This window comes from Convolutriloba macropyga, chromosome 1 (genome assembly GCF_964194025.1).
Source record: "Convolutriloba macropyga chromosome 1, txConMacr16.3, whole genome shotgun sequence".
Classification (NCBI taxonomy): domain Eukaryota; kingdom Metazoa; phylum Xenacoelomorpha; order Acoela; family Convolutidae; genus Convolutriloba; species Convolutriloba macropyga.
In genome coordinates, this window is record NC_134468.1 from 1,636,936 (window position 1) to 1,660,292 (window position 23,357).

A 23,357-nucleotide genomic window follows, 5' to 3' on the forward strand; every position below is an offset into this window, starting at 1 on the left:
TCATTGGAAATTGCAGATGAATAAATATAAAAAATACTAAAAAATTTGAAAAAATAAATAACTGTTATTGTTTATGGTGACAAAAAGAAAATAAATCAAATTCATGTTCTCTCATGTCAAGCTTTTCTTGCTTTGGATACTTCGAAGATTAAAAATACGCTTGAAATACCCAATGAGCATCCAGAACAGCTTTCGAAGGACGCCATGTTATTCGATCCACACTTGTCCACTCTCTTGCAAAACCTTCTAAAATCTAAATCATAGGTTAGCCAAAGTCTGTGCCATACAGTTTTCAGACATTTTTTGTTACCATAAGCCTCCAACACACAAACCAGAAGTACTCAAAACGAATAATTGGTTGCTATATAATAATTCATTTGAATCTGTGCTATTTAATATTACTTCATGAGCTCTATTTACCAAGACTGCATGAAAATTTGTTCGAGTATGTTTTGGCCCCCCAAGAACAAATCGAGGCTCTTTTTCTAATGCACATTCTTTAAAACCTGTTAGAAATCCGGGCAGCCCAAAGAAACGAAATACTTTGAGCAATTTTTTGACTCAGAAGGTAAGCTCATATTTTAAAAAAAACGGTCGGCTTGTTGAGAAACATTACACTGAGTTACGAAATTTGGCTTCATATATCACTGATGGCAACTTTTGTATACCAGATTTAAATTTAGGCTATCGCACGACTTCCCTTTTTCAACGATTTTAAAGCAATTTTTTGTGTCTCGACTCACTTTTCTCTCTCTCCAGGCATTGGAGATGCACTTTCAGCCTGTTCCAAATCTTTTTGGCGTCACAATTTTCCAAAGTGTGGAGTGAGCACTTGATTTAAGTCATAAAAGAGACGAAAACTCACAAAAAAATTGGGAGCCTATTTCATATTGAGAAATTTTTTCTGGGCGTAAAAAATTTTTTATGGGCATTCCTTAAAGATTAAACTTTTCTCAAGCGAGGCAAAGACTGGATGATATAAATTTTTCTGTCTACGTTTGTCTTTTCATAGCTTGAAAGAGCTAAAAATCTTGTTCATATCGCATTTTGGTCTCGACGGGTCTTTTTATAAAGATTTTTGAACATGCTTATGAACGCACAGAAAATTTGATTGAGCCAAAGTCTGGATCTATTGATCTGCCTGGGTATTTTCTTTATCAAAAATGTTCTGGATGGGTATTTCCACAGGTCATTTGAGCGATTGTGATATTATCTTCTATTGTTTGTATCATTTTACTACTGCAGTGTCTCTTGAAAAAATTCGTCGAAACTAAACTCTTTTATATAAAGGATCTCGGATCTTTTCCGTTTGTGCCCCCCCCCCGTACGATATGCGCTCAGTTACAGAGCACGTGCCATTACATAGTAAATCATCATGTAAAAATATGGCAAGTGCGTCTGGGGGGGGGTGCAAATAATATGCACCCAGTAAGCGGGGGGGGGGGGGGTGGCGCACAAACAGAAAAGATCCAGGAACTCTATGTCAGTTGAAAAGACATGTTACAGCTAGTTACAACTCGCACATCAGCATCCTTGGCTTCTTTCAAATTAACCAGAAGCTCCCTAAGAAACGTCTCAATTATCCGAATGATCAGATGCTTGTTGAATGTCCGCTCTTGGAAACAGGTGAACACTTTCACGACTCCCCGGGTCAAGTTCTTCTCGCCCAAAGCCAAACAGTAAACATCGTCTCGGTTGTTATGAACCCACTTACAAATCAAGTTCACAGCTTGGTTCCGCAGTGTCTCCTTGTCTTCCTCGGTTAGATTGGAATTGGCCGGTTGAGACGAGGCCTGCTTCCCGTTTGGCCACCAGGAGTCGCGGAACATTTCGAAATAGTGCCTCAACAACTGGTCGGAGAATATCCAGTTGACGTAGTCGCGGATCCGTTTGCTGAAACGCAAAGTTCCGTTTAAAAGTTTTCAAACAAGAAATTACATAATTTCAACAGGGAGCCAATATAATGTAATGTTACCAGGGTCGAATTGTCGCATTTAAGGTTATCGGAATTTACTTACCAAAATGAATTTATTTACCAAAATGAATTTACTTACCAAAATGAATTTATTTACCAAAATGAATTTACTTACCAAAATGAATTTTTTACCAAAATGAATTTACTTACCAAAATGAATTTACCAAAATGAATTTATTTACCAAAATGAATTTACTTGCCAAAATGAATTTACTTACCAAAATAATCTCTTAACTGCTTCAATCCCCATATAGCTCCGATTTCACTTCAATCAAGCATACTGGCAACATTCTTAATTCCCTTATGTGGTAATAATATTTTAAGCTTGCGAAACGAAATACAATTATCGATCCGAGTAAGCGTACTCGCCTCTTAAATGAGCCAATTCAATCCTAGAAACGTAAGTACGAAGCTCAGAAGGACTTAGAAAACTTCCATGAAGATGCTTCTTCTGAGCTTTTTGTATTTTTTTCCCGCTCACGATATAATTATCATCATTATAAATGTACACAGAGAATACGTTTTTACAGTTTTTTAGATATAGCAAAAAGACTAATTTTTAACAATTAAAAATGATGGATATTATGGTAACAGTTTTCAATAATTAACCTCAAAATTTAAGCACTGGTAGGTCCAATTGAATTAAACATTTATACGATTAAAAATTGTATAAATACCAAAAAAAACAAAAAAACAATCAAAAATAGGGACAATAATCATAATGTTGGGATGATAAGTATACCTGAGAGTGATGTGGTATCTGTTTCTGAGAAAAGACATGAGAGACTGTCTGAACACCTTCAACATGCCTCTCAACTCAAACACCTCGTCAATCAGTTTGAACAGAGGCTCCGCCAGTGCATCGTGATCAAATACTTCCTCAGCTGTCATGGACAAGGCACTCGTGTCCCCTCCCACGACCAATTCTCCTTCAACAAAAAAAGGATCTATTGTGTTCACCCACAACGCCCCCCCCCCCCCCCAGTGTTCTTGTATGACCCCCAGTTACAAATTATATGTTGTTATATAGCACGTTACTATGAAAGAAAATAGCACGTTCGGCTGGGGATCAAAAAAATTCATGCTCACTTAGCTGTAGCGTATCTCTAATGGTAGTGAATTTTTTTAACATACTTGATCTTAGTTGTAAGTAGTTTTTTCTGTACCAGTAGGTGCTCGTAATGAATTTGCGTAGCAGCGCTCACAATCACGGGATCTTGTTGGTACTCTATCTAGGTGTGTTTTTTTTCTAGCTGTAAATTTTCTAGCTGTAGCGTATCTCTAATAGTAGTGAATTTTTTTAACATAATTGATCTTATAAAACCACCAAAAGAAAGTTGAATTTATAGTATTTCATTATTTTACCTCCCGCCATTCTGGCTGTCAAAGGTTAATTATAAAAGCAAATCAAAAACCATGAAAAATTTTACGGGAGTTTTTGGTTTTCATGAAAATTTCACGTAATGTCACGTGAATAAGACTTTAATTATGATGGTTTTAGTTATTAGTTATAATAATTTTACTGACATTCAACAATTAACCAGCAGCGTCATGAACAAATTAATGCTTCGAAGTCATTTGGCAATGTTTATATTCTTACTTCGTAGGCAAGCAAAAATGTGAAAACTGCCAGTATAAATGTAGAAATTAATCATGTCGAAAATTTGGTCAGATTCAGGGCTCAGACTTAAAAAAAACTTAAAGCAGAAAATTATTGACAATAGTGTTCATTTCAGACAAAAAAACTTGCTTTGATGACCGAATTGACTTCTCGAAAAACGAATATAAAATAAAATGACAGTAATAACAGAAACAATACCTTGATGTAAGTCATCATTTTCGACAGAATCAGAGTCGATGTCAGCTAGAAAGAGTTTGCCCACTTTTGTAACCCCTGAGGTGAACTTCTTCGCAAAAGTCTGATTTGATTCAATTGATGTCCTGTTTCCGTTGCCAGGCTGATTTGAAGCGACATCTCGAAAGAAGTTAAACAATCTCTCGTTGTCAAAAGCTACCTGTGCAAAAAATTCTTTTACCTCTGTTATACTCGTGCACAGGGAGTATAGTCAATTGAATCGCAAATGGCCTTGCAAGTACTGAGATAGGCACTTGCGTCGCGAATGGCAGATTTAGTTGTTACTTTCAACTAAAGTCTTTCTAGATTTGGCAATCGCGGTGCGATTGACTCTAACTGAACTACTCAGTTAAAACGAGAGGTATTTTGCAAGGATTAAACTAAACTGAGCGTTAGCGCTGCAAATTGGAGAATGAAAGTTAATGATAATACAGATTATGAAAGAAAGTTTGTTCAGGTTTTAATCATACAGAAAGGAAGCAAAGTTTGATTTGTTTACAACGTGAATGAGTATATATCCGGTACAGACGGGATGAACAGACTTAACTGCTAAAAATGGGAGGAAGTATATAGCACTGAACTAAAAATGGCATTCGCCCTTCAAAAGGAACATACAACAATAAATTAGTTTAAAGTACGAATATGGATACATGAAGGGTATCCATTGCCGTATGACATTTCCCCCTCTTGGGGAAAAATTAATTTACTAGATTAAAATCAGAAAATTAATAAATATTCACCGGTTAGTAAGTAATAAAGTATTAAATAATAGATAGAATAGAAGTTAATGAAAGTTTCTTTATCGAAGATCACTCGCTGTCGCTATTTTCAGCATTTTCGGCCTGGAGAACTGTCATCTCCCTTGGTTGGTTTTGCGAGTACTCATCTCCTTGATTTGATCCTCCCGCAATGCCAGTGTCTTGGTAATCAGTGTAACCTTCTGTGTTACGAACTTTTTCGACAATTGTTTGCGATTTTTGGGATTTTTTCTTCAGTGTCCTTTTGCTTTTTCTAATAGAAGACGTATCCGAATCCGATGTATCACTGACCGTGATTTTGCGTTTCGAAGTCTTTCGCAAGATGGGTGGAGGTTGTTTTTGAGTCGAGGAGGTTGTTTGTGTTCCAGATGGCCCTGCTATATCAGATGATACCACTTGCGGCGCGATTGGACTGAAATTTAATATTTGTGTAAGGTCGGGTCGATTTTTGAATGCCTCATCGTATTTCGGGTTTCTTTTTGGTACTCTCATTTTCAATGATCTTGCGACATTGCTAGCTGTAGATACACAGGATCGTGCCGATGAAATGACACTTACATCGTCTGTGTTTTTTCTGTTTCGCTTTATCTTTTTCTCTCCAGTATTTTTTCGAAAAAGATCTCGTTTATGCTGTTGAATTTTTTGTTCGAGAGTTTTTTCGTTTAGTTTCTTTGGGCGTCTGTCTATGTACTGTGCTAAAGTTGTTTCCCGTTCAGCCCGCGTTCCAAATTTGGCGATGTCAGAATTTCTGACCCGTACTTCAGGTTTGGAAGGTTCTTTGATGACACTCGTCGTTGGGCTTATTTTGCACACTGTACTGCCAAGTGCTAATACTTCGTAGAGGCCGTCCAAGTTTTTCTTTTGGCGCTGGTTCTCATGTACTTTGCGGGCCAACTTCACTTGTACGCTTCGTTCAGAGCAGGGAATTGCACGGTGAATGACATCTGGCTTTATAAAACGCTCTTCCCCGTCTTTCCTTTTCTCTTGTTCTGTTCTTGCGCGGGTACTTGCGGCGCAAATGACTCGCTCAATTTCCGTATCGGAACAAAGAGCTTTATCTGCCCACTGTTCATCTGTAAGATAGGAACGACCCGGGATTGTATCCTCGTCTAAATAGTAATTAATTATTGCATTATAGTTGAGATTTTTACTATCAGATTTAGTTGTAATATTTGATATAGGTGTGTTACATTTTCTACCGAAATGTGCCTCAAAGGGTGTGGTTGTGATTGTTTTTTGTTTTGATATACGAAGTCGTTGTATTATTGCTTCGAGTGAATTTTCTAAAATAAATTTTTTATTTAATTGTGATTTCATGCAAGCTAATTGTCGTTTAATTGTTTGAATGATACGTTCTACTAATCCGATTGCTCTATGGTCATTTGCAGGTGCATAAATAGGTGTAATATTGTTTTCGGTACAGAATGTTTCAAACTTCTTTCCTGTAAAACATCTAGCTTGATCTAATCTATTAGGTCTAGGCACTCCATGATGATATATATAATTATTTAAGAATTTGATTACATTTGGACCTGATGCGTTATTTACTATTTCTGCTGTGGGATACTTAGAGTATCTATCTATACTAGTAAGAAAATATTGTTCTATTCCTTTCTCATTTAAAATTGGGCCACCAAAATCTAATTGTATTTCGTCATTTGGTTAACTACATTTAGGTAGAGGTGTCCATTTGCGGTGCGAAATCACTGATTTTAGATTCTTACCAATATCTGTGCAAGCTTTGCACTCACTGGCCTTTGCCAGAATGTCTCTGTGGATGTAAGGCCACCAGATATTTTGAGCTAAGGAAAGCATAGCGAAACTGCCTGGGTGTGTGGAGTGTATGTCCTCCAACACCGCATCTTTAATGGACTTTGGGATCGCAATTCTTTCGTCTAGGCAGACACACCCGTGCTTCACACTAAGATCTCTCCAATATGAAAAGAGATAGGGACTGATTTCTTGTAGTCGTTCTGCATCATTTCGAAGTACACAGTCCCTTACTTCTTTCAATATCGCGTCTTTTCCTGTCAGTATTGCTAGAAATTTCCTACTGAACACCTTATTTAGGGTCTCGGTGAACATTATGTCTTCAGCTTCGTCTATCATACTACCAGTTGGGGTTTCAGTATGAGTTGTTGCATTTGATTCGGTTGTTGAAGGTGTTGTGTCGGAGAAGGTTACTCTTGCTTTAGTAGGGGTCGATTTCGAGCGGGTTGCTTTAGCTTTTGACATCGTGCTGAGGCTATTTACTGAATTATTTGAGATGAAAGGTTTATTGAGTTTATTCACAAAGTAGTGTTTCTTAGGCAGAATTTGGGCAAAAAGCGAGTTATTTTTGGGTGAGTGGTATTTATACTTGGGGATTTGTGTTTTCGCGCTTAATTTAGTGTTGTTAGGTGTATTACTTGACTTATTACCATTAATAGGCTGCATTAAGGATAATTGTTCAGATTGTTCACATTCTTTACTGTCTAAGATTTGCACCTCTTTTGCAACGAATTTGTTAATGGAATGTGAATTATTTACTTTACAGTGATTTGGTACAAATTGTAATTTTGTAAATTTAGGTGGCATTTGCGGCGCAAATGGATGTACAGAATACGGGTTAAGTTTAGAATTAGCATGTGTTAATTGCGGTGCGAATGGAGGTTTCAATGGTGAACTGGTTAATTGCGATGCAGATGCTATATCACAATTAGTTGAATTATTGCTTTTTGATATGGTTAATCGCGATGCAAATGGTTGTGTAACTTTTGGTGAAGGCAAATTCAACTTTAATATGTTTCTAAATTTTGTAGTTGCAGTTTGTCTATTGGTAATTAAATGTTTCATTGAATCACGGATTTTAGAAATTGTTGCTACAACAAAGTGCTCGTCGTATCTAGATATCTTTTTAGCTCTTGCAAAAGGGTTTCTAGAAATGTAGTCAACGAGTCCCATTTTTGCACCTGGCATATGCTCAATCGTGAAATTGTACGGTAGCAATCTATCTATCCATCGAGACAGTCGACTATTGTATGACTTATTTGATCGGTGTTCTTTAAGTATTGACAATAGGGCTCTATGGTCTGTCACTACCGTAAAGTTTTTTCCGTATAAGTAGTATTTAAAATAATCGATTGACCAAACTATCCCCATTAGTTCCAATTCGTTGACGCTGTAGCGTTCTTCCGTTGAATTGAGGAATCGCGACGCGAAGGCTATTGGTTTCCAACCATCCGGTGTATTTTGTTCCAATGCTGCCCCCAATCCTGAGCGCGAGGCATCACATTTTACACGAACATCCAGTTTAGGGTTGTAATGGCTATTTTCTGTACTATTTGCTATTTTTTCTTTAATCTGATTAAAATGTTCAGTATGTTCGTCTGTCCAGATGAATTTTACTGATTTCTTTAGTAGTGGTCTAAGTGGATGACAGAGTTGTGCTAAGTGAGGTATAAATTTGCCAATATAATGTACTGACCCGAGAAATGATCTAAGGCGTTTTAATGTTGTTGGAGGTGGTATTGTTAAGATTGCGGCTGTTTTGCTTTCTAAAGGTGATATTCCAGTCTGTGTAAATTTGTAACCGAGCCATTCTATTTCAGATTTAGCAAAATGACATTTCTGGAGGTTAATTCTCAAGTTATCGTCATCTAATTTTTTTTAGACATTTGTGGACGTAGGATAAATGGTCTGCTTCAGTGCCGGTACTAACGATTATAATATCGTCTAAGAAACAGTATGTGTTTTGTAAACTTATGAGAGTATAATCCATGGCTTTTTGAAACTCTGCCGGCATATCTGTAAGTCCATAAAAACCAGTTTTGAATCTATATGTACCTGTAGATTCTCCACATATGATGTTAAAATTACAGTGTTTTGCTGTATCGTGATGTAGTTTTAATTGACTGTATGCATATTTGAGATCAAATGTTGTGAAATATGCTTGTTGACCATTTTGTGTATCTGTGAGGTGTTGTGATATGGTGTCAATTAACATTTCAATATTAGGCATTTGGTATTTGTTTTTATGTATTGCTTCATTTAATACTTTTGAATCTAATGCGAGTTTTATCGACTGATCTTTTTTCACTGTAATTACAATCGGGGAGATGAAGTGTTCGTCAGAGCAACTAGATAGTTTTTCGATATGACCCTCAATCTGTAGTCTTTCTAATTCGCTTGATACTCTAGGTTGAAGATTTATCGGAACGCGTCGACCTTTTTGATGCTTTGCTGTGAACGTTTGATGAAACTTTGACTTTGCTACATTTGTTTTAGATAAACCAATTCTCGATACTAGATGTGGAAATTGCGTCGCGATTGACTCTTTAATTTTACATGTAGGATTATTGATGTTATAAACACATTTACCAGTTTCTGGTTGTTGTTGGACAACTGCAAGTCCCAAAGTAGTGAACAGATCTCGTCCGATGATATTTTTGTGTCCATCGTCTACCACAGTCAATATTGCTCATTTGTCTTGCCATTGATTGTACACTACTGTGGTTTCCAAGTGTCCAATGACTTTGATCGGCTCATTTGAAAGTTTTCAAATTCCTTTTTTCCGTCGATTTTATCCATTTAGCTGAGTTTGCAGATCGTAGGATTTTGTTTGCTAGACTTTGTGTGATGATACTCACAGCACTTCCAGAGTCAATCATAGCAGATGTTTGTATTTCTCCTATTTGCACTTCCACGTTTAATGGTTCTAATTGATGAACTGAATCCGAAGAAATCGCTGCTACGTAGTCGTCAGAGTCGCTATCATAGTTTGAATCGTACACCTGGTCGTACAATTGTTGATAGCTCGTGATATAGTGTACTGATTCTTCATCATCACTTTTTTCCGGCGTCTGATCGATTTGGTTTACATTTGATTTTTGAGTTTACTGAATTGGATGCTGTGACTGTTTTGGTTTTCGACATTTTCTAGCGAAATGACCCATAATACCACAATTATGGCATTTTTTTCCATTCGCGGGACAAATCTGCTTATGGTTGTGGCTCCAGCGAAGACCACAATCCATACAAGTACTCGTATATTGGTAGTTTTTTGGGATAGATGCGTAGCGAGTGAAGTCTCGCTTTGTGGAAGGTCCATTCGCGTTGCGATTGCGCATTGAGTTATTATTGATGTAATTCACTGAAGTATTACCTGACATCAAGTTTTGGTTAATTTTCTGCTGGTTCTGTGCTCCCATTTCCATTTGTATGGCGATTTCCAATGCTTTTGGTGGGTCTACTGTTTCCTTCAACAACTCTTTCTGAGTTTCGTGATCAAGCATATTTAATATGAATGCATCACGAATGAGTGTAGTTTCTTCACTACCAAGATTACAATTCTCCGCCAATTCTATGAGACGGCCGTAGAAACTTTCTACCGATTCTCCTTTTTGTTGTTTACACGAGTAGAAAACGAAGCGATCGTAAGTTATATTACGAACCTATGTGAATGAGTCCTCCATTGCTCGCCACAAATCTTTAAAAGGTTGTTTTTCGATCTGAAAATGAGGGTACTTGCTCTTGAAGATCCGTCGCCCCTCTGTGCCAATGCTTAGATATAGCAATGATATTGTCTTCTGTTCACAAATTCCCCATGGTTTGTCGCCACAGAGGATCCCGATTTCTTCAATCTTTGCGCAACGATTTTGCCAATTGACTTTCAATTGCTGGTTTCGGACTTTACGATCTCTTTCCGTTGCCTGTGTGTGATTCTCCACCGTTGCTTCATAGGTAGGCTCAGGCGGGTATGTCACTGATGCTGGTGGATCACTCAACAGGGTATCCAATTGGATCCCTTCCTTAGCAAGGAGAGCCAATTTCCATTGCTGCGTCCATTTGGTCCACGTCAGGGAAGGTGTTGCTGTCGGTTTCTCCCAAAATGCTTCTATATGGAGTGGTGTTTTCTTTGAGTCCGTTGCTGGCTGCGCCATGTTATACTCGTGCACAGGGAGTATAGTCAATTGAATCGCAAATGGCCTTGCAAGTACTGAGATAGGCACTTGCGTCGCGAATGGCAGATTTAGTTGTTACTTTCAACTAAAGTCTTTCTAGATTTGGCAATCGCGGTGCGATTGACTCTAACTGAACTACTCAGTTAAAACGAGAGGTATTTTGCAAGGATTAAATTAAACTGAGCGTTAGCGCTGCAAATTGGAGAATGAAAGTTAATGATAATACAGATTATGAAAGAAAGTTTGTTCAGGTTTTAATCATACAGAAAGGAAGCAAAGTTTGATTTGTTTACAACGTGAATGAGTATATATCCGGTACAGACGGGATGAACAGACTTAACTGCTAAAAATGGGAGGAAGTATATAGCACTGAACTAAAAATGGCATTCGCCCTTCAAAAGGAACATACAACAATAAATTAGTTTAAAGTACGGATATGGATACATGAAGGGTATCCATTGCCGTATGACAACCTCCTCTTTTAAGGTTCAATCACGCCTACAACAGTTGAAATTTTTTCCCAAAGAATACATAAGGAATAACTGTTTTCGGATAGCATGTTTATGGGAAAACGACCGAAGCTCTTACATGTTTGTCGTTTTGACTTGTGCGTCATCGTTTTTGACCGTTTTTCGAACGTGAGAAGTGATCACATATTTATGGAAACTGGACATTTTTAACTGGAATTTTTGGGAAACGACCGGTTAATTCGAAACAATCTAAATAAACTGTGATTGTCGTTCTTTTCCGCACCCAGTCCAGTCAACATTACGATCGTTTTACCGTTACCAAATTAGTGGGTAAATTCACCGGTTCTTATTACCAGATTTCACTTTTACTATGTTAATACATTGTGTGTGAAACATATTTACAAACTTTTGCTCTTTATTTCAGTCAGTGTTTTTTCAGTTTAAAACTGGAAGTTGGAAAGCAAAGTTTGTATTCCACTGCAAAAAAAAACAAATGGACGGAAGCGTGTTCCGCGAAGAATTGTGCGGTAAATTCATTGCAGTATAATACTTCATTATAGTAATCTTAAAACATTGTATCGTAAAAAAGAGAGGCAAAATGATTAAAAAGATTAAAATTTTGTGAAATGCTTTTACAGCAGAAATTAACTACTTTTCACATTTATTTGACCCCATTTATCATTTAAAGGCGTTGAATTGCTTTTTGAAAGACGCTTTCACAACTATTACGCGCTTTCCGCATTGAACGGGAATCGGCACCGGAAAGCGCCAGCCACTTTTGTTGTAAGAAGTTTTTCTGTACCAGTAGGCGCTCGTAATCAATTTGCGTAGCAGTGCTCACAATCACGGGATCTTGTTGGTTCTCTATCTAAGTGTGTTATTTTCATTATAAGTTTGTATCCCAATAATGGAACGGCTGGCAAAGGTTTTGTACCTGAATAAAACAGCAGCAAATTTACCGGTTCTAATATTTGCAGCAGTAAAACTTAAATTAAGCTTGCCCAAAGATACTAATAAAAAGCTGCTTGGATCAGCTGCTGTATTAAGTTTCTTTTAGTTTTCAAAAACACAGTACTTACGATTGGTAATTAAAAAACGTTTATTTGTTCCCTGCTTTTTGTTTTTTTCTCTCAATAATTTTTTTCATTGATGGAGTACCCTAGCTACAAACACAATGCAAAAATGCAAAAAAGCAGACGTAATTATCGGTAAATAAAAATTGATGCTTTCAAACGTAAAATAAAAATTGATGCTTTCAAAGCTCAGGTGCTGAGCGGAGATGAACTTTGTTAGGGGGTCTATGCAGGTCATCATCAAGCTATTCTATTATCTTTACCTTTGATTGGGCTGATTTTGGCTTTTCTATATAATTTTTGTATTCGAGTTTTGTGTCATTGGCAAAATATCTGTTCATGGTTAGAATAAATTTTTGAAATCATTCTCTTTTCGGCGTATATCTTTTGTGGTTCAAAGTTGTTAACGTTTAATATATTTTTGATTCTAGGTCGAATAATATAAAACGAATAAAGCGTGTAAAAAGCCGATAAAATGCAACATATTTTCTAGGTCGAATAATATAAAACGAATAAAGCGTGTAAAAAGCCGATAAAATGCAACATATTTTCTAGGTTATTCTCCTTCTGAAAATATTTTACCTTCTACAAGCCCCAAAGTTGTTCGTAGAACTAACTCATTGTGATTTTAGACTGTTCTGATCGGGACTGAAACGCAGGACCAAAATGGCCAACCATCGATCTAAATTTTTTTTGCCACCGAAGCTTCATTTCGGTCATTTTCATACAACAGAATTACTTCCCAATCAGATCCTAGCCATCAAACTGAAGAGCTTTAACTTTGTTTAAAAGTTTAGCGCTAACTGAATTTTTTGGGCCACTCTTTTCTTGCGACCGTCAACTTTTAATCACACACTTTATGCGATCGAAATCTTTTATGCTTGGATTAGTATTGGTTTTAAGTTCCGTTTTTGGGACAATTGTCTGATCAGGTGTACGTTTCTACCGATGTTCCCATGACCCAAATGTTTCAAGCCTCAATCTTGAAGGGCGCATGACATAACCGTGTTGATCATATTCAATTTCAAAACGCTACGTGAGGCGGTAAATTAAATGTTTTCCAATAACTGAAACACGCTTGCGAATATTCAAAGTTCTCTTAGATGATACTACTTAAAGAATAAAGTTACCGGATCAGAAACCAGAACTGAGAGATAAGCATCCACCAGCAGCTTAGCCTCTTTGAAGTACTCCACCGAATAGGATCTTATCCTTCTAACTTTCGGCAAACTGAACTCTTTCGTCCACGGGAGCATCGGCAGCAAATCAGCGTGCAATTGCGTGATATCTGTCAATGTTCTCGATATTGTCAATCCACTTCGTGGATCCATGTCATTCTCACTTTGGCCGATGTACAATTCGATCGAAAATACAGGTTCGTTGGAGCTTGAGTTCGTTGCAGATTGACAATCAGTGACGGACACAGCGTACCTGCCCTTGTTGTTAAACCACGCGTTCATATCGTCGATTAAAGTTTCAAGCGTGTCGGCTTGTCGAGTCAGTTCGAACACTTCGGTTTTGAGTTCCCGAAGCAATTTCGGCTCTCGTTTGATTGCAGATTCCTCCATTTGTCGTATGACCAAATTCTTACGCATAATTTTGTCCCGCAATTCCTGTAACAGTAATGTAAATGAATGTACATAAAAGACTCTAGCAGTATCTGGCAGAAAATTGCTTTTTTCCACAAAAGTCTATCTTTGCCGAAAACTGTTTAACGTGCAAAAACTGCAAGAGGTACTACCAATCAAAGTTTATACAGAAACAATAGTTTTACATGAATCTGACACAAACCTTATGTAATCTAATTTCTGTCACGTGATGTTGTAACATTTGTTTTATTAACGTTCATATTACATGCATTTTAAAAAATAATGAATTAAAAATTGGCGGCAAAATTTTTACCTTGCTTCAAAATTAATCTTAGAAAATCTTTGGCAAAATTTATTGCTCTTAAGAAAAGAAACGGAAAGAAAACATTCTTCCGTACTAGTAAATGGTTTTTTTCATTCAATTGTTTAGCAGAATCTGATAACGGGGATTGGCGGCAACTGTGTTTAGCAGGCGTTTGGTAGTCCAACAAATTGAGTAGTCATTTTTTCAAGGATGTGAGGTAAGATTATAAACGGACAATTAGTTACAATGGACTAGAGGCATCGAATTAAATGTCTTGTCAAAAATAATAAAGAACTAAAATTCTGAAAGATAACCATTGTACTAGTTTTTTTAGAATGTTCTAACAAAACTTATTTTTTTTAAGGATTGAAAGAATGCACACAACAGCCTATCATTTTTGAGATTGTTGTCTAATCGGTTTTTAAAGCTTCAAGGCTGCAGGTTGAGCGTAATTATAGTACAGCACTCTTAACTTCATAATGATTTTGCTATTTGGCACCTATTTGACTTTGCTGTGATCGATAAATACCGAATAGACAAAAATGGGAAAAAGAACAAAAACTAAGATGTTTTTGAAGAGTGACCTCCGATGAAACAAAAAGCACCCATAAAACAAAAAATATTTTAATAAAGTGCACCATTCAGCCGGCATGTTAGATAACATTCACTACGGAAAACACTGAAATAACTATTGGCAAAATCATCAACAAATGCAGTATGATACAAATCTCACAATGACTGTTCGGATCTTTTTATTGTCAAAATCCCAGGCAACACTAGCTAAAAGCTTAAACTACCGAATGGATTATAATTGCCTGACTAGATGACCAATGAGACAAGTTTTTAATGAGATAAATATCAAATTGAGCAAAACATAAACATCACTTGATAAGTTGGGAAAAAGCGTTGAAGTTGGAACACTTTTAGTTGAAATCTACTACCACGCCAGATAGCCATTTATATTTAGTTTTTTATAAGGTACATACTACCTCTTATTTAAAAAACTAATTCAAGAGCCCAGAATATAAGCGATTCCAGAAAAAATCTTCAATAATTTTCTAAAACGGATCAGATAACTTAACCATTAGTTATCAATTTCAGAAACGTGTTTCCTGGTCAATCCGCGAAAACCCATTTTGGCCTGGCATTACTGAGACAAAGCCATAAGTCTGCATAAAGATCAACAAATTGAATAGACGATAAGTTAGTGTTATTTAATTTTCAATCCCTGTACAAACAACAAAAATATTTTGTTGTCACTAACAGGCTAGTCAGATTGCAAATTTGTTTTCGTTTTTCTTTGACCAGCACTTGAAGATTTGATCATAATACAAATTGGAATCCATTCAATAATCCACTAGCATCTTTGTAAAAAGATTTTGATTCGAATCTAAAATGTATCTTCTAAATGGGGAGTCAACCATAAATGACTAACCAAATATGAGCTACCGTACAGAACTAACACATATATAGACTTGCTTTTTGTATAGCGTTTCGCTAATTCTTTGCTCTTTTTAGTAATACAAACAACTGAGTTCCTGGTTGTAAGGCAGAATTGCAATTTTCGGAAGTCTAAAAATATATAAAAGGAAACGAGGCTGTTATTGGTTTTTAGGACAACTTACATTCAGATCTGCCTTTTGATGCTGAAATAAGTGTTTTTGCTTTCAAATGTAAGCTTTCTCTTGAGTGTGAGTCATGTGTGAATTTTGTTGCATGATTGATATGACTTTTTTAGATTTAGCACATTTAGTCTTTTTAAAATTCTCAGCAAAATGGCAATTTCTTTCTTCAACTGTTTATCCCCATTAAGAACAGTAAGTAATCCGTGCTTTTATTTTGCCTGCTATTCTGTCATTGCAATTGCCTTTTTTACACTTACTTTTCTGGTGTATTCAAAAGCTACGAAACAGGCTGCTCCATGTTGAGGTCCAGACCTAAATTGAGTTATGATCAGTATCCAGACTGAAATGACCTCTCAGACGAAATAACGTCTGATCAGACTTTCCAGACCAAGATGACTTCTGATCAAACCGTACCCAGACTACGATCCAGACTAGAATGAACTTATAGTGATTATACTTATAGTGACTAGAATGATCAGACTAAAATACAAACGATTGTCCAGACTATAGACAGACTATGATAAGATCTTTCAGAGTGAACTGACCTCTAATGAGACCTTCCAGACGGAAGTGCCCCGTCGTCTCCGGGAGAAATTTCAGTCGTCTCCAGCAGAAATTTCAGTGAATTCAATTCAAACTCAACAGTGGTTTTTTTAATTAAAAGCTTTTCAGAAATTCGTGAAACCATTGCATGCCTACGCTTAAGTTTTGACGGCACCATAGATGAAGTTTGACAGTTATCTATAAGAAAGGTCTGAATCTACAGTTCTCATTTTTGTTTGCAAAGGGACCGACCACTTTTTTGCGTTTGACTCTTTTGTTCTTATCGTTCTGATCGAAGTCAAAGGACTCCAAGTGGGTGTCTGGCCAGAACAGATATCTTTTTTGGCTCGCGCCAGTGCCATTATCACCTACACATTAGAAAAAAGCAAAAAACGCTCAAACTGAAGTGCGCCCGGCACGGCCTCTGATCAGACTCAAAATGTGCTCAAATCCGCCTCTGATTAGATCTACCAGACCAAAGTGACCTCTGATCAGACCTTCCAGACTCAATTGACCTGTTATCAGGCCTAAATGAGACCTAAATCAAACCATTGTCCGGACTATTGTGCGCTCGAACCACTGTCCAGACTTTATAATTTCGGTTTGGGAGCACATGGATGGGCGTTCGTGTGGGTCTGATCATAGCTCATTTTGAATGTGGACCTCAACCTGGGGTACACAAGCGCGCATCAAAATCAATATGCGTTTTCCAACCCTCCGATTCTTTCAAAATGAATCATCAACTAACATTAAGTTTGGTGACTTCATTTTCTGCCACTTGCATTGAATCAGCGACACTAACTGCTCTAGACCTCAATGTACGCCCACTTGCCATCAATGCTTGCTCTATCGTGCTATCTTTCTTCTGTTCTTGAATCACGAGCCACTTTTTATAGCCAGCGTTCACCAAAAACCCTGGCAAAAATCTTCTCTCAAGATGCTTCGCAACAAACGCTTGGGCTTCTAAGAACGCGTGTATAGATGAGTTTCCCAAAACGTACTGATGCATACTTTCGGCCATTTCGGGTGGAAGTTTAAAGTTAGGGTCAGTGCAGAAATGAACAAATTCGTGAAAAATTTTGTCAGCTCTTTGATGTTGCTGACTTGACGGTTCCTTCTTCAAGATCTCAACTTCTCTCCAAAATTTGGTCCAGTTTGATTGGTTGAACTCCGTTTCCATAAAGTTCTGGAATAACGCAAAACCTTTCTCGCATTTGAGTATATCTTTCAGCGATGCTGGCAATACATGGTTCTGTTCATTGGCAAGAGCGAGTTCACGAAAAGGTGTTTTCTTGGAGCCTTCGTTGATCAAACCAGTGAAAGTGGGGTTCTCAACAGTTCCTCCGAGTTGAATGATTCTTTTCTCAGCTCTGCTCTTAGCTCGGTTCAAATTGGCAATGTATTGGGGGAGGTCTCTAGCCATCATTTGGTCAGCCTTCCTAAAAAGAAGCTATTTTTTAAGACTTTTTTAAGATGAGTTTTAGTTGCAATTGAGTCCCATGTCAAACTATCCCTTCTGTCTTTAAAAATGTTACAATGATTCGATTGAGAACCGGCTCTCCTATAAAGAATTCAAGGGCCTTAAAAGATAGCTAGACTTCCCTCTTTGAAGGATGCTGTTATTTTGTTATTACTACAGTCTTGTAAAAGTCTTGCAAAATTACACAAGGGTCTTGGTATCATTTTCCTTCAACGGCCTTGGAAATAAAAGATAATTGTTCTTAACAATCATTTTTCTTGCTAGATAGCCGGCGCATATAACCTTTGAGTTTTTGTTATAATACCTGTGGTCTGAAGTTAGGAAGAAAATTTTTATAAAAAAAGTATTTTTTTTATATATGAGAGTTCTTTTTATTGCGGCCAGATGGTTTAAAAATGGACATAGTATAGCTCAGGTATTCGCAATGATAACGGCCTTTTTTCTCTGCTTTACAGCAAACGTAAATTTTTTGCCGATAAACTAGCTACGCATGCTCTTCCGCTTCAATTTCTTCTCTAAATTTCTGTCCACGCTCGTTTTATTTTAAATTTTTTCTCAACCCAAATCTTTGATCGACCGATATCTTTCGTAAGATGGGGTGTTCTCCTTTTTTCAGAAAGCAGAACGTTGTCAACCGACAACTTCACGCCCGCCGAAAATTCCCAGGCTGAGGTGCCAGACGGAAGCAAGTATGTCCAGACCGTCCTAGACGGAAAGTGCCTATGTCCAGACTTTCGTGCGTTCATGTCCAGACTTTCGTGCGTTCACCCGACTTTCGTGCGTTCATGTCCAGACTTTCGAGCGTTCACCCGATTTTCGTGCGTTCATGTCCAGACTTTCGAGCGTTCACCCGATTTTAGTGCGTTCATGTCCAGACTTCTGAGCGTTCGACAGACTTTCGTGCGTTCATATTCATACTTTCGTGCGTGAATTCTCTGTAAATTGAAAATAAGCGTTGAAATTAGCGGTGAATATTTGTAAGATTTGCGATTTTAGCGGTGAAAATTATTTTTTTCGCTGCATTCATCGCATTGAACGCAAATCTTACACTTCACCGCAAATTCACCGCAAATATTACATCTTTTAGCAATTTTTAGCGGTGACACCTCGACCCGGGTGTCAATTTTGCAGGAGTTTTTAAAGGCACGATCTGGTTGGTGACACATGTATTGGTTTTGCAATCTCTCGCAAATCTGTAGTTTTGATTTTGCAGTGGATTACCTGACGGGAGTTGCACTAATAATTGAAGCTGAGTCATTCTTCTTCAGTTTGTATCCCTTCTTCCTGTTCTCCTCCTTCACAATCTGCAACATAGTAGCCTGATTGATCTCACTCACTATCCTGTCCACTTTACTCTGCAGTCTCTCCACGTCATAGATCGAGTTGATCTCTGAAATCGGACCACAAAAGCTGATTCTGTTTTTATACGTATTGCTTATTATTTCGGATCAGTGCATTCCCAGGTTGAGGTCCTCGATCTCATGAAATTACACATCCGGGTCATTTTTGCTATTAAAAAAACTGAGGCGGCCTAAATCATTATGATCCAGACTCTGGCTCATTCAATGATTCGGTGCGTTCATGTGTTCGTTCTAATTCATGATTTAAACCAAGTGCTCACTTCGCAACTAAGAAAACTGCAATTTCAATAAAGTATTGAAAAGACTGCAGCAGCGTTGGAAACGCTTAGAGAAAAGTATTTTTCCCAAATACAAAAAAAAATTCTGTTATTCTATATAAACTTCTGTCTTATTTTCGAACCATTGGATCCTAGGTAATACAGAGTAATAAAAACAAGCATGTGTTAAGCTAATAAGTGGCGTAACAACTAAAGCAAACGGGAAACTTTTTTAATGACAATTATATCGCTACTAGAAAATCGCAAAATTCATATGAGACCTGGAATTATAACTAGAAAATATAAATGGCCAAGCAAGATTACTAATGATTTTGTATGATTAAAAATTCTTGAAACGTTCAATACTGTTCGATGTTTAGCCTTGGACATATGAACCAGGTGTTAACCCGTTTCGAAAATGTTAGGCCCCTAAAGAATATAAAATTGTTTACAATCAATGTGAAAATAGAATTTTGTAGACACGATAAGGATTAAAAACCATTCTTCAAAACAGGGCAATGTTGATCAACGCCAATTGTGACACTTTTTGTATAAGATGTATAATTTTCGTCAGTCTAAAGAGATTTTTAAGTAAAAAAAATCGGTATGTACATATTACGCAATTTACAGAGATTTTTTGCTCTTGGAAAAACAATATTATTCAACTCCAATGTCTTTTGATTGAAGAGTGTGAATGTGAATAGAGATTGACCTGAAACAACACGTAGCAAACAGCCAATTTTTTTGTGGTCAGCGCAGTTATATCTTGAGTCCGAATTATATTCTACATACAATATGAAATAGCTTTGCATTGGCGAAATGGTGTCTCGATCCATAACAACTTCTGTTCATAGTGCCGAACAGAATTTGTTATGAATCGAGAAGCAATTTCGCGAATGCGAATCTGTTTCATATTGTATGTAGAATATAATTCGGACTCAAGATATAACTGCGCTGACCACAAAAAATATTGGTTGTTTGCTACGTGTTGTTTCATGTCAATCTCTATTCACATTCACACTCTTCAATCAACAGACATTGGGGTTGAATATTACTGTTTTTTCAAGAGCAAAAAAAATACTATAAATTGCGTAATATGTACATACCGATATTTCTTTTACTTAAAAATTTCCTTATACTGACGAAAATGGTTTCAGTTCTGCCTCATAAATTACCGAGAGCTAAAGTGTCCGACAGTTTTTGGTAAATCCTGATAAATTCTCATAATTCTTGCTCAATCTTATGAATTCCTGCTAAATTTTGTGTAATTTTTTCTTTATAATTTTTTGAAATTGGCATGTCTTGCTATGTCATGGTTACTCTTTCCTGATTATCTTGACAATATATAGCGTCTTTATACCCATGCAAGCATCTTGAAAGTTCGTATATATATGTTGTTATCTTGCCATGTGACATATCTTGGTGAGATTAATAATATTTTAAATGTGTTTCTCATCAAAGCTATCAAGTTTCGTTTTACTGTGTTATCGTTGTCATTACCATAGAAAAACTTGTTTTCATAGAAACCCGATAGCTTAATTTTTTTTCCGAATGCACCTTGTATGAACTCATTAATAGTCCTGTAAGAGGGTTCCTTTGGTGCCTTTTTGGTGTCCTCGTGTTTCAAGTAGTTGCAAATTGCCCTGTTGATGAACTCTGGCTGTGACATACTGTCCACCACCCCATGTAAAAGGTATTTTGTAATTAACTCTCTGACCAAAACTTGGGTTATTTCACTCGAGACAAGATCTTCCGGGGCGCACAGGTTGAGCAGTATTGAAGCCAATTTTCTAAACAGCAGAATTTTCTTTTAGACACTAAAAGTCTGGAAATCAGAGTCAATTTTTGCTGTATTTCGTTCATTTACCGTTCAAGTAAAAAGAATATGAGAAACTTGCAGAATGCTGAAATAATCATTAACATCCAGTTTTAATGTGGTGAGATTTCAGACAGTATGGGAATTTTTATGAAACAATGAAGATCCTTTTTTAAACCCGAACCAAAAAAACCTCTCTAAAAGTTTTTCGTGCAACCGTTTTAAAGCAAAATTACGAAAGCTTTTCTTGCACGATAGCTATTCAAAGTGGACTGGTTTAATTATTACTAACCTTAAATGTTCATCTTCAGCTTTTTCATTCTCAAGACACACGTGCACTTGGAGTGACCTGACATTCTGTCCCGAGTGGACGTCGAAACTGACACTGTTCATCTGTTTCACGTGCTCAGTCAAGACAGGGGTCAGTTTGTTGCAGAGGAACAGGGCTGGGTCTATTTTGAGTACCAAAAGGTACAGGTTCTTAAGAAGGGCGTAAGTGTGTTGTTTCAGAATGTCGCATGTCTAAAACAAAATAGGAGAAATTATCTTTTGCAGCAGCAAAAAATTTGTGTCAATTGATCTGTGTGAACCATGGGAAAAACGCAAATCCTGGTGTTGTTTTTATTTTCATTTGAACGTTGACAGGTCTTGACGCAATTCTGTTTTGCTTCAATACAAATGATCGAAAAGACAATATTTTGCAAAGAAATTCTTAGAACAGCATTTCGCTGGTTTTTCGTATTATAGCAAACCTGCCGAAATCAGCGACAATGCGAAGCGAAACTCACCGACCAAATGACGTTCCTTCGTCCCTAATTGAGAATTATAGCGACAATAGCATTGCGAAAATCGGCGATATATATACTCGAGCAAATGTGCTGTTTGCAATGTAATGAGTAAAAAAACCTCTAAAAATTTTATAAACAATAATATTAAAAAATACTCATTGATATAAAATATTATGGAAACGACAATCCATCCCAGTATTTTGTTGTGAGAACATTATCATGTCTCGTACGATTTATTGTGCGGCTTTGCGTCACTGCCACTTTTTCAAAAAAAACAGAGACCAAAAGAGGGAAGGAGGGGGAGGAGGGGAGGCGGGGGGGGGGGGAGGGGGAGGTTGTCACGTTTTTCCAATTGCTATATACATTTTGTAAAAAGTAATTAGGGAGGGCTTTGATGAATATATTCAGAAATACAAAAAACAATTCACCTCTTTAGAGTCAGTTTCAGAAGTCAGAGTTGTAAACCAGGAGTCGAAATAGTCTCTGAATATATTGTCTACAACTGATTCTATGACGTCATCAATTGCCCTGTAAATCTGACATTTTGGCTTTTCTCCTTTTTTCTTCCTATTTTCTGCAACATCGACTTTCGGGTCTTCCCTGATTAGTTTTTTGAGTGGTCCTTTCTGATAGGGGCTGGTCAAAATTAGGTAAAAAAGTGCTATTATGAAACCTAAAACTGCAGCTGTTCCGTAATATGCGATTAAATATAGCATTATTTCGTAAATGAAAATTAACTTTGCTAACTTTTTGCAAACTTCAAGAAATTGAGATCACATTATGATGATACTAAGCGAGTGTAATTTTGTAATTCATAGACAGTTGATCATATTCTTAAATTTAAGCATCAAAATGGCACTTGTTTGCTAATTATTCTATCCAAACACAACCACTGGCTTGCAAAATCGATCTGTAATTATCGGTCAACGTTGACATGAAAGTTTGTCGTTATGAAACTATAGTCACCACTTAAGAGATTGTAGCCCAGCGATTCGGATCCATTTATGGTGTAATGACAGACAAGACACTTTACCTGAAGGGCGTCGTCAACTCGCTCAATGCCCATCTATGTATAATTTGGACAAGCCTAAACGGAAATTTACATTATTAAGTTTGTACATTATTTAGTCGGCAAGTCGAAAAACAGCTGTACAAGTCAGAAACGCTCTTGCCGAGTTTTAAAGCATGTGCACTCTGCCAGTTGATTTCCCAGCCGAAATTTGCCTTCGGGATGCTTTTTTGGGTGAAATGGTAAAACTCGACGAATTTCGGCGCCATGATATCAGAGATTTCTTTAATATGGCATGTCTAAAGGTACCCTATGAACTTGATTAATACACTGGGTCATTCAATATGAACTTGTTTCTATTCAAGACAGAAGATATTTTTTCGGCCATTTTAGTCTGCAATGAACCCTTTTTGCCGCCAGTTTTTTAGCCAACTTTCGAATAATAAAATTTAGACAAGTTTAGACAACAAAATTCGCACATAATTGTTCGAGATATCTTGAATTGAAGTTTG

The 23,357-nt window shown here is 37.0% G+C and overlaps 1 protein-coding gene across 1 annotated transcript; it reads right to left on the bottom strand.

Annotated features, from left to right (window-relative positions):
- Positions 1-1,392: 1,392 nt before the first annotated feature.
- On the bottom strand, positions 1,393-22,679 carry LOC142344674 (sorting nexin-25-like). Its single transcript, XM_075396515.1, has 9 exons — positions 22,265-22,679; positions 21,341-21,570; positions 20,790-21,022; positions 18,836-19,004; positions 16,883-17,573; positions 13,204-13,686; positions 3,795-3,990; positions 2,718-2,904; positions 1,393-1,893 (listed from the first exon to the last, which is right to left on the bottom strand). The coding sequence occupies exons 1-9, from the start codon at positions 22,550-22,552 to the stop codon at positions 1,479-1,481; spliced, it is 2,892 nt and encodes a 963-aa protein (XP_075252630.1). The 5' UTR covers positions 22,553-22,679; the 3' UTR covers positions 1,393-1,478.
- Positions 22,680-23,357: the final 678 nt, after the last annotated feature.

Coding starts and splice junctions, on each gene's coding strand:
- LOC142344674 (XM_075396515.1), bottom strand. CDS start 22,552: ATGCTATATTTAATCGCATATTACGGAACAGCTGCAGTTTTAGGTTTC. Junction 21,571..22,264: donor CTGAAACTGACTCTAAAGAG/GTGAATTGTTTT, acceptor ATTTTGTTTTAG/ACATGCGACATTCTGAAACA. Junction 19,005..20,789: donor TATTAATGAGTTCATACAAG/GTGCATTCGGAA, acceptor GTCCGATTTCAG/AGATCAACTCGATCTATGAC.